At 29.2% G+C, this 13,855-nt stretch overlaps 2 protein-coding genes across 2 annotated transcripts in view; one reads left to right on the top strand and one right to left on the bottom strand.

Annotated features, from left to right (window-relative positions):
• LOC119678298 (rap guanine nucleotide exchange factor 4) overlaps nt 1-13,855 on the top strand; it is a gene marked incomplete in the record, with an annotated part of 493,194 nt that overhangs the window by 368,893 nt on the left and 110,446 nt on the right.
• On the bottom strand, nt 508-12,419 carry LOC119678299 (rap guanine nucleotide exchange factor 4-like). Its single transcript, XM_038090057.1, has 8 exons — nt 12,264-12,419; nt 7,731-7,884; nt 7,440-7,647; nt 6,784-7,037; nt 6,554-6,724; nt 1,509-1,642; nt 864-1,213; nt 508-798 (listed from the first exon to the last, which is right to left on the bottom strand). Exons 1-8 carry the CDS (start codon nt 12,413-12,415, stop codon nt 671-673), a joined length of 1,551 nt encoding a protein of 516 aa, XP_037945985.1. The 5' UTR covers nt 12,416-12,419; the 3' UTR covers nt 508-670.

The following is a 13,855-nucleotide window of genomic DNA, read 5'->3' as shown; positions in this document are numbered from 1 at the left end:
GAAAAGTTTTCGGAAATTCTCATTTAAAATTCGCTCGCTGTATATTTTTCGATATTTTAAGTTTATGTAGTTTGGCAGCACTGTCCTTAATTACTATGCCAAAAATGAGCGCGATCTGTCAGACAGTTCGTTTTCGGCAGCTGTTGAAACCAGTTCACCTCAGTAGTGCGTTGCGAAAAAAACAATGGAAAAAAATATTGAACAAAGAGTTTGCATCAAATTTTGTGTTTCGAACGAATTTCGTGTGCAGAATCGTTGCGAATGCTACAAAAGGCTTATGGGGAATCAGTTTTATCGAAAACTCAAGTTTATGAGTGGTACAAAGCCTTTCAGGACGGTCGTAAGACCGTCGAAGACATTTCGCAACGCACTACTGAGGTGAACTGGTTTCAACAGCTGCCGTAAACGAACTGTCTGACAGATCGCGCTCATTTTTGGCATAGAAATTAAGGACAGTGCTGCCAAACTACATAAACTTAAAATATCGAAAAATATACAGCGCGCGAATTTTAAATGAGAATTTCCGAAAACTTTTCAGTCTTAATGTAGGTGTGAACAGCATACACCACGTAACTTAATTTACTTTACAATTTTACTTAATAAATACTTTAAAATCTGTTCGCTATAAATTCTTGAACTCAATTACTCGATTATTAGTTGCAGTAATTTTTTAATTTTTCCTCGTTGGTTCGATTTTTTGCGACATTGCGGTTAGGGCGCGTTGATTGTCAATGACACGTAAGCAGCTAATGTACGAGCGAACTTCACCCTCACTTTTAGGTGATGGCGGCTCAAGACCTGTGTCGATAAAATTGAAAATTAATAATGTTATATAAATTTGCACTGAAGTATATTGCACTTACCTAAACTACGCGACCGACAAAAGCGTATCGTACGCATCGTTTGTGCCATCATATGCATTTTCTCAAAATTCACCAAACCATCTAGACTGGTTTTATTGCCTTCGTGCGCGAATGTCATATCCTTGAGCAATAGTGGCATAAATGGAATTACTGGTGGTTGCAATTTACCCACGAAAACCCTATATGCGCGATGGTTGCGACTAGGATCGATGAGTGCTTCGAACTCTTGAAATAGTTTACGAAACTTCGATGGTATTTTATCCCAGGTCTGTTGTAGACGTGAAACGGCCATATTTGATAATCCCATTACAATGGCAAAGAAAGCATTCAAATTTTGGTACTCCTTGCAGCTGTAATTACACATCAGTATGAATATGCATTAAAGTGGATTTTTAATTGAACAAAGATTGCTTTTCAGTTCTGCAGCAACATAAATTGAAAATCGAAAGGCTCGAAAGCCAATAGATAAAGTAAAACAAAGTGAAATTCAATACACAACGTACACATCTCACTACATATTCTGGTACGGATATGTGCGTGAGTGAGTATCTGGAGTATGGAAAGCACTCATTTGTATCTAAATTCACAATTAATCTACTACGCTTCGTAAATACAAGTACAAAATTTAGTTTTAATGAAACTTACTATGCAGCTAATTTAATGAATTTTCTTAGTAGCCCAACGCGTTTACTCATGCTGGGAGTGGAAACAATTTCAGATACAATCCAGTACTGCAGCTCATTAAACCGTCGTAGGAATACATCAAGGTTGGAGGTAATCTAAATAAAAAATTATTATTTAATTAGTTCCTCGTTGAGTACTAAAAAATCGCTTTAAAGTAATTTTATACGGAGAAATTTCATTTATTTAAAGGGACTTAATATGTTATATATATATAGTATATATATGTATATATAGTTGATTAAATTGGTTTTATTAATTCATTTTCATTATAAGTTATCCGTATAAATAAATTTTTCTAATATTATGAATAAAATAGAATATGACTTCTTATAAAACACTTATGTTACTTTTTACTTTTGTGATATTACAGAAATCTAGAATTATATAGAGAATCTTACATTATGGACTTCAAGATTTTATCGCAGCTAGTAATGTATGCGAATTTCAATTACAGATTCTTAACATTTAATAAATGTATAATCTAACATTAATGTTAGATTAATCTAATAAATTAATAGATGTATAATCTAATATATATATTAGATTAATCTAATAGATTAATATATCTTATGATCAAAAATGAAAGCGTTGGAAACGTTGAAATCGTTGTAACCAGCAATGTACAACCTGCAATGGTGCGAAATCCCAAATACCACGTCGAAATCCTTGGACAGCGTTGGAAACGTTGGGATCGTTGTAACCTTTGGGAATCGTTGGAGTTGTCAAAACCAGCAAGCCCAAACCTGCAATGGTGCGAAATCACGAATGGAACGAAAGCCAGAATTTGTCTCCTCCACTGCAGGAGACAACGCAACATTTTGAAGCACACAAAGTGCTGTTTTGCACCATAATTCTACTATTGTAAGCGATAAGGAATATTTTAACTAAACAAGGTGCTGTTTTGCACCAAATACTAGCACTGAAAGCGACAAGAGACATTTTGAAATACACAAAGTGTTGCTTTGAAGCAATTGAGTTTTACATAAGGAATTAATTGAATTTTAACAAGTAAATTTTAAAGCTCATTCTATGTCATTTTCTCTATATTTACTTTTATTATTAATTTAATTGGTGGGGGTTGAATTTTTAACGTTAAATTTGATCCTTACAATATTCTTCTGAATTTTTTTTTCAAAATATTTTGTTTTTATTTTGCGATCCCGTTTTTCCGAGTTCATCGATTTAAGGATTAACTTCTTTCATTACGGTATTTGTCAATATAGTTTTCTTCTTCAGATATCGACAATTTCTTAACTCTTTCTATTTCTATTGACACGCCATCTATTGTCAACTTCCAAATGTATCATTAATTTATAAATAACAGGAATTTTGACTAAAATTCACATCCGATTTGGATTAGTTGATAAATTTTTAAAAATAATACCTTTTAAAAATCAATTTTAGAAAAGAATATTGATTCTTTAATTACCCGTTCTTATTAGTATTTATTTCAATACAAACATTTTCAATTGTATAAACTATTTATTGGAGAGATCTCGAAAAATAGTGAACTATAACGATTAAAATTCTCTTTATATTATTTTAATTGATTGTATTTCTGGCTGACTATACAGCTGTTTCGAGTATTGGCACAACCAATAGTTTAAACAATAGATAAGAGAAGTGACAATTTGAAAATTAGTCTTGAATGGAAATTCTTAAGCACCCGTATCTCCAAGACGCTTTTGCTTATTTTTGATGGTTTTTATATAAAAATTTCTAACTTTAACTTTAACTTTCTAACTCTCAATATCCCATAAACTAAGTTTTATTGACATGTGGCGTAAACGGAAAAGTTTTTCAAAATAGTTGTCATTTCAAAAGTACATATTCATAAAGTCATACTCTAGGCAACAGAATCCTTCCGTTTTCACTCTTTTCTCATGTCACAATATGTTAAAAAATAAAAAAAAACGGTATCTTTATTTCATATTATGAAATATACTAGATTGCCAGCTAGTGGTAAATAAAATTTCTTTATTGCAAAGCACAAGACGATATTATTTCCAACATATGATTAGGCAACAGTCCCTGGGTGCAGTAGCTGACGACTCTCGCTATAGTTACACTATGTTGAATACAGTATCCAGTGTTTGTTGCTCAACGTGGATAGTGCTATGAAATGGATTTGCTCAACTACATTTTTTCTAGGTACTAACACTAGCCACTGCAATTTAATCATTAGGTACAGCAAATTGATAGATAGATTGATATTGTAATAAAACAGAAACAGTGAAAACTGCGCTTCATAAATATTTTCAGCTTAGATTAGTGGTCAGAGAATACTGTTTAAAAATGTCTATATTTTATGTAAAAAGAGACTAATAACAAATTTAGAGCGCTTGGAGATATATGTGATAGAATTACTTACCTGAGACCGGAAGCTTTTAACAATTTTTAAAAATTTTAAAGTATTTTCAGATACTTGTTGCAAAAAATACTGAACATGTATTACAGTGTGGGTTAAATATGGTTAGGATATTAGTCTTTTGCACTAAAACTCATTTAAGAGACGTATAAGACATTTATTTTTACGTCAGATCTAAAAAATCTCCATAAAGCTAGTGCTTAACGAAATACTAAATTAATGCTGCTATTATATTCCTGGACATATAGTTCAGTATTCCATGACTACAAACTAAATAATACCGTCTTGACATACTTAGAGTATACCTTTAAGATCACGTGACTCCCCTATCCAAGCAGAAAAAAATCAATCTGATTAGTCTATCAACTTGGTCAGTATAAAGTAAATATTGAGTCATATCATTTTATATAAGGAAAATGGCTAAATCGGATGGGCGATAGACACCCTAAGTACTAAAATTTTTGAAGTCGAATAACAAAATGAGTGAGGTTGCAATACCTTTGAAATTAGATTTATTAGATTTTCAAATATATTGATTTGAGTTTATATAAATTATTGGCCATAATGTTCAAAAGACGGTATTAGAATATATACGTAAAGAGAAAATATAACGAATATTAAACAATAAGAAATAATAAAAATAAATTTTAGTGGTTGAGCTCAGATGAAGTGTTTTTAATGAGAGATAAAATTTAATAAAATAATTCTTGGTACTTGCAGTCTCAAAAAATAATTATTTACGAATAATTAAATACAAGAATTATTTCCAAGACCACTGATGATGGGTATTTGGCAACACTCGAAACAGCTGTATGGTCAGCCAAAAATTCAATTAATTAAAATAATACAAAATGAATTTTTGTTGTTGTAGTTCACTACTGTTAAAAAAAACCTCTTTATAAAATAATTAATTAATTTCTGGAATTATATTTTAAAATGGAATGGAAAAGAGTACATGGAAAAATTTCATGAGGAATTTTAATAAACTTCTTTCACACATCTTCTACTATATACGTATACCATAAGTAATAAATTATTTTTATATATATGGAAAATAAAAAAAATTAATACACGGATGCGAGAAAAATAAAAATGAGTTTTTAATTTTTTTTCAAAATTCTTTTCCATTAAATTCAATAAATAAAAATATTCAATGCAATATAATTTCCCAGAGGAAATTTGCGGTTTTTTCGATGTTTGCCAGTTTGTGCATCCTGCAACCACATGTGCACACCATTTCATGGAATAGTGCATTGTACGTCCAGGATTATGATGGCAGCATTTATTTAGCATGGAGTTAAGCACTTGTTAGCATATATTGTCATATCGTCGAAGGACTTTGTTATGAAATTGCGCAAATCAACTGGAATTTGTATAAAATACCATAAAAACGCATGTAAGAACTTGATTTACCGCTTATATAGGATGTACTTGCATATTAATTTTTCCATTTACGGCTTCCGCAAGGACTCAAATACAGCATTTTCAATGGCTTTTAAGTACATCCTAGGAGTTTCGCATACATGAAATGTACTCTAACCGCAAATTGAATTTTTGCTTTAGTTGTCTAACTTTTGTAAACATAAAATTATTTACTCGAATATCTGCAACTAAGTTTAAACTTTAAATGAACTTTCAAATTTTCTATTTAAAAGTTAACTCCTTGTACACATACATACGAGTGTATATATATTAGCAGTGAAGTGAGCACTCAATATATTGGATTAAATATAAAATATAACAAAACGTACAAGGATCTACTCTGCTCCATTACTGCTATGTACATTTTTCTCTAATATTAAGAATATTCATTTCGTTCAAGTATATACGATAAAGGAGTTTTCATCCATTTTCTCTACATATTATAATTATGAAAAGGCTCTCATAAGCTCTTAGAAAAGCTTTTACTTTATTATCACATTGTAATTTTTAAAAAAAATTTACTTTTATTTATTTATTTAATAAATTCACTTTATTATGAAGTTATTATGAAAATATTCTAGAATATTTTTCTGGTAAAATGTTTTCACAAATTATTTTATTTTTTATTATAAAATAGAGAAATGTGGGAAAAAATTTTATTAATTTGAAACATGAGCACTTAAATGCTTAATAGTTCCATTTTGTTTAACAAATTCAAATTACTTATAAAATTATTAAATCAAATTAATTAAATGACAGACCTTTCAAAAATATTTGTTATTTATTTAAAGTCCTTAAAGTCCAAATGATGTTGCACTTCACACAAAATAGAATTGTTTTCAAATTTGAAGTAGTCTATGGTAGATACCACAAACACTTCACTTAATAATAAATTATTTAATTTTCAATATATTACAAATGTTTTGAACTCGTTTAAATATTTCACTATAAACATTTAACGTTTTATATAAATTGTATAAAATATTTTAAACTTAATTACTTCAGCCATAGCTTCAATATTTCAATAAAGTTCAAATTGCTCAAAATTGATATAAATTTTTGCATGACTTCCTCTATGAGTGCCTAATGGCCATTGCGAATTTAAAATATTTTGAAATTGTACACATAAATTACTAATATTATATGTTCATATGAATATATGCACATGAATATATTAATAAAATATTTACATGGAAATTGAAAATATTTCAATTACCTTGCCAAAGTGATGACGGCCGAAGGTGTGATACAATAACTCATATTCGTGCACTGCCCAAAACAGATCCCAATCGAATAATGTTATATAGTAAGCTATTTCTTTGGTGCTTAAAATTTCTAAGTCCATTTCAATTCCCTCCGTTGGACCCTCTTGTTCCGGTAAAGGAGTCTGTAAATATTATACAATAAATTTTCACTCTTCCTTTTCAACATTAAAATATAACCTACCAAGGCATCTAAATGATCCTTAACTGAAACAAAAAGGCGTCCATTTAAACTTAAGCCCGTAGGTATGCTAACATCGTTATCCTTAAAGACACAACGTTCACCATTTGATTTTACTTCCACCATAACCAAGTCATCAGGACCTCGATTTAATTGTAGTTTATCTGCTGCACAGGCTTTGACTAATTCGGCGGTTGTATGAAGAGGAAAACGTAGTGTGCAGTATGTGTGATCAGCACAATATACCCGGAATATTACTAATAAATTAAATAAAGAAAAAATAAATATAAGAATCTTTTTAATATTTTATTAAAATCTAAATAATTTATTATAAAAGAATGAAATAATTTAATTAAAAATATGTGGGTTATATTTGCTCATAGCCTAGATTAACTGTGAGATCGCTGTATGGTTACTTTATGTCTTGATGCTAGTGAAAGTAGAGTTTTGGATATAAATTTAAATTGAAACTTAATATTTTGAGAAAGGGATTATTTTTGGAAAAGCCTAGAGTTGTTAGTTAATGGATTTCATTCCTATTTTTTGTTTAAGAAACCTGATAACTTATATATAATCTCTTTTTACTGTCGCAAAACTATATTTTTACCTAATGTTAACACTCATGCAGTTCATTTTATAAATTTTTTTTGTTAACTTACTATCATCATCTGGTCGTATGACAGTTTTCGATGGTGTAGCATTACCACTGAACAAACAGATTGGTTGACCATTGGGTGGTAGTTTCCATTTCTGTCCAGCATTCTGATTACGATCTTCTTGATAACGTGCCATTTGTGTTAATACATTATGTATAATACTTGTTTCTTCGTGTAAATCTGGATCAGCTTCAATTTCTGCAGCTAAATCCTGATAACACAAAAAAAAAAACAAAAATATGAAATGTTAAATATAAGCATTATGTATTTTAAAAGGTATATATTGAGAATTACCTCTATAAAATCACAGACACTGGGTTCTTCAAAAGCCGCATGACGTACAGCCATAACCCACTTTTGCATAAAATGTACGACACGCTTCTTAAAATTTATTATGTATTCCCGATCTTCGGGAGTATGCGAACCATCATTGATATCACAGTGAAAAGTGCAAAGGAGTTAAGGACTTTTTCATATATGCATATACGTTTGTATATAAAGTCAAAAATCAATAATGCAATACTTTATAAGTGTATTGTTATTTTTTTTTTACTTTTTTTATTATTTTTTATTTATATTTTTTATTTAAAAAACACGCTCTCAAATCTGCTATTAATATATAAATATATAACTAATATCACTGTCATAATTTAGGTTAGGTTAGGTTAGGTTATACCAGCGATCTCAAGGGATTCACTTAGGTCGGAAGGCCATTGTGCTATCATATTATTAAAAACTCAAGGGTTAAAACTATCTTAAAACTTTGGCAAAGCTTATGATGCTATTCAGAGGGAGGATCTGAAGTTCGCCAAGATCTTCAAAAAGAAAGCCCCTAAAGTTTTAAAGCGGTATCGTGTTATAATTTAAAAAACAGAAATATTTTGAATATATTATAGACGATTTTAGAAGATTAAAACACTTAAAGACTTTTTGGATGATATATGCATGTGATGATTGAACTTGCTAATATTTGAACGACGTAGTGTACTCATTTATATCCATATGTTATAGTAGTTTAGTTTATAGTAGTTTATATGTATTGAACTGTTTTAAATTTTTCTTTAAAAAATATGTCTTGAAAATTAATAAATAATTACAAATAAAGTATTAGACTCCAGTTAGTTACTTAAAATAAAGTAATACGAATTAGCAAAGCCTTGAGAAGATAATGTAGTTGGTTTCCATCAGTTTATCCAACACAAAGCAGTAGAATAAAGTTAAAAGGCATGCGAAACCAAGGTGTATAGTTTCCATAGCCTTATGAGGCCAAAAGACTTGAGAAAGTCATAGTGACAGTTACAAGTTCCATACATTAGTTAATTTAAACTTTCAAAAATGTTGCTATTTCAGTGAAAAAAAGTCATTGGATTCACTTCTATATAATTAAGTAATAGGATAATTAAACAAATGGATGGTGCCATGAGTTTTATAGTTGCAGTTTAGGACACATAGCATAATTTAAAGGAGTCTTACGTGACAAGTAACTACTTATCATACCTTTGTCCTTTGTTATAATTTCGGATTAATAGCTCTTATGCAGTTGTGTTTCTTCCTACGAGCTAATAGATGTTAGCCTATTGAGACGTTAATTACTATAAACATGAGATTTTAAACAGGATTCTGTATCATTGTACTCTTTAATATGATAATAGCTTTCATTAATATTTCTTAATAAGAATTTTTTATAACCATTTCTCTAGATTGTTGTAGTTTTGGAATACTTATTACTGATGACTTGTCAGTGATGATCTATCTATGTTACCTTTCTTGTATTGTATTGTAAGATATCTCTTGCTGATATAATCTTAAGTATAATGCTTAAGATGAGAAAGCGTAAAATGAGTTTAAAATTTACGATGTAAATTAGTTTTGTTATTTTCTGACAAACTAAAATTAAGTTTTCTTCCTGTTGTAATTACAAAAACGACGTGATTGGATTTGGTACTTTGTATTACAAAATCCCTAGATTAAAGTATGGGGAAGTAATTTTAATAAACTTTTTATGAGGTTTTTTTCACGAAAAGTCTTATTTCCTGTTCCTTTTGTATTTCTCACAAATTTATTTTTCAAGTTTTTACATTTCCACAGATTAAACTTAAGTGAAACTTGCTTTAATATCCAAGCCAAAAGTTGGACTACTGCAGTTTTTACTTCATTTAAATGCAAATAAGTGAATCCTTACTGTAGCAACTGTTTGCAATTGTTTGGTTAGTAATTTGTTTTGTTAGGAATTGTAAAATTTTACCATTGAAAGTGTGTTCTTTTCATTACTGAAGTCGAGTACAATTGTATTCTGTGCACGATTTAAGTGAAATATACACAACTTCCAATTGTGAAATTTTCAAATCTCAAAAAATAAAACAACAAATAATATGAACAGTTGATAAATAAAGTAAAGTTACTGAAGTCAAGTAACAATCACAATAGTTACGAAATTACTACGAAGTAAGAACTGGTATATTATATGCATATTGAATCAACACTCAACATAATAAGCATCACATGAGAGAAGGTTAAAGGTTTATTATTTTTAAAAACTTATTTCAATCTAAAAGATTGCTTAAAAAATACAAAAATTTGATTAAGTGTGGAGTGTGGAATTATTTGGAATAGGGTATCAAATGATTTAACAATCTTACTTGCTCAAAAAAAAGACTTAACTGACTTCTGTGGATTTAATGATTTACATGCATTGCTTCATATCATGATTTTATTGAACTGATTAATACCAGATTGATTTGAGCTTTCCGGAATGACCAATAAAAGTAATGGTGACAACATTACACCATTATTTAGTTGAATATACAACAGAAGAAAGTTTGACATTACATTTTTAAAGCGAAGAATGCCTTTAATCACAAATACTCTTTATATAAAATGATAAAAAAATAATATATCATCACTGTAATATCGCGACTGTTCTGTGCTAATGATAGGATACCCTGCAATTTTATTTATATTCCAAACTCAAAGAAGAATGTGGTTTGACAGTTGAGAAGAAGACGAAATCATGTATCAGATCTAAACAATATTTTCCAAGCTAGAAATTATGGTGGCATAAGAACGTAGTATCAAAGGGCGACTACTTTAAAAGAGATGGACTGACAATTCAAAATTCAGTTTATTTTAATACCAATATAAGTATAACTTATCTTAAGTAACTAAATAAACACATATCTTGCTAGTTAATATTCTATTAAAAAAGTGGCTTCATATAGGAAATCATATATAAAAGCACATATAGAAAATCTTTGAATAATACAAAGAGAATAAGTCAGTTCTTTACTAAAATGTTCGAATACAACTATTGAAGATCAAATAAATACATTTAAAAAAAAAAAGGAAAAATGTTCGTAACCTCATATATCCGTCAAAGGTTATTCTGGTTAGCAACCTACTTAAATCATATACATTTTGAAATACGAATGCATGTTCAACAAAAAAAAATATTTTATTTAAAAAAATATTTAAGTTTAATAACTATATTTAACTTTTTAACTTAAATACGGAAATTTGAAAATTCTCGAATATATTCAAGTATAGTATGTGTAGTAAAAAAGTTGGAAACTACTCACTAAAGGCTAAAAACATCAGATCGCCCCGCAATAAATTAAAACTAAACTTATAGTGTGTTTAGACTATGATACTTAGCACTATTATGTGATTATCTCAATTAGTGTGTAGTGTGCAGTTATATTATCTATACAGAATGTACACACAATCCATGCAAAAATGTACAAGATAAGTGCGCATTTATTTTTTAAGTTCGTTGGCTTAGTAAATCCTGCCTCGCAAGATATCGTTATGAGAATTACAAGTGTAAGTTTTGATGAAAATAAAGAGAAAATAAAACTGCGAATCATATTTCAAATAAAAAGCTCTATCAAATTTAGAAATAAAATTTATAAGTTAATGAATTAATCATAAAAATTTATATAATTAAAAAATTCAAAGCAGAGAAGAGGGAATGGAATTATTTCAATATTTATGTTAAAAAATTTAACTCTAAAGAATGAGAAAATATGCAAATCATATTCAAAAACAAATTTAAAAAAAATAAGTAACTTTTCGTTTATCTTTTATTTTGCTGTACTCTAAACTCTGAACCTTTAAGTGTAAACACTTAAAAAGTGTAAACACTTAAATTTTTGATAAGCAAAAATTTAAGGACTCATGTAATATAAGCAGAAGTCAAAATATACTATTTTATAGATTATTATTTATTACATGTTTTGATATTAAATTCCGATGACATATTCTGATGTCATACATCAGAATATATCGGATATCATATTCCGATGTCGCATGTACTCAATAACTGACATTCTGGTTTTCATTCAAACAGGAGAAAGTCTTCTGTTCAGTTAGATTTGAAGAATATGTTTAAGAATCTATAAAAAAATTAATAAACAATAACTAAAATCTTAAAGTTCTTAAAGTAAAATTATAAAATATCATTATGGTTTTTTTTTTAAATTGCTATTTTCATATATTTTATATTAATAAAATATATTAAGTATTTAAGAACTAGAAGGAAAACCGTAACTCTTTAAAAGTTTAATATTTCAATTTATGAACAATTTTGTCTGAACAAAATCCTCTTAAGCAAAATAATCACTGAAAGTTTTTACTACGGCGCAACTCTTGCAACTAAACAAAATAATGACCTGTACGTGGTGACCTAAAGGAATTAAGTAAATACATACTTCATCGGGTAATATGAAAGGCTGAGGTTATTTAAAATTCTATTCAGTGAAGTATTATACCATAATTCTACTATGTAACCTTAAGATAGTTATAAATTTGTAATTTGTTTGAAAAGGATATTAGTTCGCCAATTCATCCACTAACTGCACAACTGGCATGAAAACTATGTGCGTTAGGAGGAAGTCATCTAGGAAGGGATCCATACCACTCACTTGACTACCGAGACGTGTCTCAAGTAAATGCTCCAGCATTTTTGATGGTGTGCCAGACATGACAGTGTATCTATAAGAAGAACATTTATTTGAAATTATAAAGTAAAAAATAAAAAAAATACGAGTAAATAAAACCAAAATAATAAATTAAAAAATGTAATATTAAGTAAATTTTTCGATTTTAAAATATCTTCAATTATACAAAATAAATAATGATAAAAATGATTTTAATTTATTAATTTATTTATTTGCCATTTCGTGGTCGCTGTGGTTGAGCAAAGCGAAATGTTAATGGAATTGTTTTCCGGTTAAAAATTAAATGTTTAATTAAAAATATTAACTAAAAAATGAATGTTTAAAAGTATTAAAAAATTAATAAAGTTTATTGTAATTATTACAATTAATAGAGTTTAACCAAAACTTGTAATGACACTGGAATATTATTGTTATTCACTAAAATTTAATATTTACCTAAAACATAATAAGCTTGGTTAAATATTTGTACCATAGTTTCTTGTTATAATAAAATACAGGGTTAGACGATTGAAGTGTTCCCTATTCAAAAAGAGATATGGTCGATCTCTTTTGTGTTTTGTAATTGATTCAAATTACTAAAATAGATCAATAGTTCAGAACCCATTCACTCTTGCACGATGTGGTCACCTTTTGACTTGACTACGGCCTTCAAACGGTTAAAAAATGAATAGCATGTTTCACGAATGCAATCTACCGGTAATTGGGTCATTCTTGAACAACGGCTTTCTTCAGCGCATCCATACCGTCATAATTTTTTGTCCTCACTTTGCTCTCCAATCTGGTCCAGATTTATTAGTCATGATTTATGGACATGATTTTTTAACCATTTTTGGTTGACACGAGCTTTATGAGATCGAGACCAGTGCCGAGTCTTGTTGGAATTTCCATGGTTTACGACCGAAATATATGCATGCCTATGACTCTAAAGAAATTTCTAAAACATTTTCCTAATAATAAAACGCATGAATGGACTTTGACACTAAGTACGCTGTTCATACCATTACTTGAGATTACTTGAAAATTACTTCGGGTGGCCATTCGTAGTCTCAACTTTTCGGCAGTGCATTCAGTTAAGTAAACACGACCAGTTTTAGAGTTTATGAACTGCTTGTTCAATAAAGAAATTTTTCTCATCAAAGAGCACAATGTTTAGAAATTCGCCACATTCGTCGAAGCGTAACAACTACTTTCCTCTTTCGAGTCTAACTTTTTGTTGTTTTGCTGTAAGATCTTGTGCCTTTAGGTACTTGTAAGACTTTACCTTAAGCTAATTTTGGAAAATGCTTCAGATGCTTCCGTGGGATATTTTCAGTTCTTTGGTTATTTATTACCACTACGACGTGGATTTGTCATTGCGTCGTTTAAGTCTAGCCTTCACTTTCCGAACTATTTCAGGTGACGTTGCTGTTTTTTTCGTCTATTATCACAGCGTTTGGCGACGCTGCCTGTACTATTATTGCGACT

This window comes from Teleopsis dalmanni, chromosome 2 (genome assembly GCF_002237135.1).
Source record: "Teleopsis dalmanni isolate 2A chromosome 2, ASM223713v2, whole genome shotgun sequence".
In the NCBI taxonomy this organism is placed as follows: Eukaryota; Metazoa; Arthropoda; class Insecta; order Diptera; family Diopsidae; genus Teleopsis; species Teleopsis dalmanni.
This window is presented reverse-complemented; position numbering and strand designations above follow the sequence as displayed.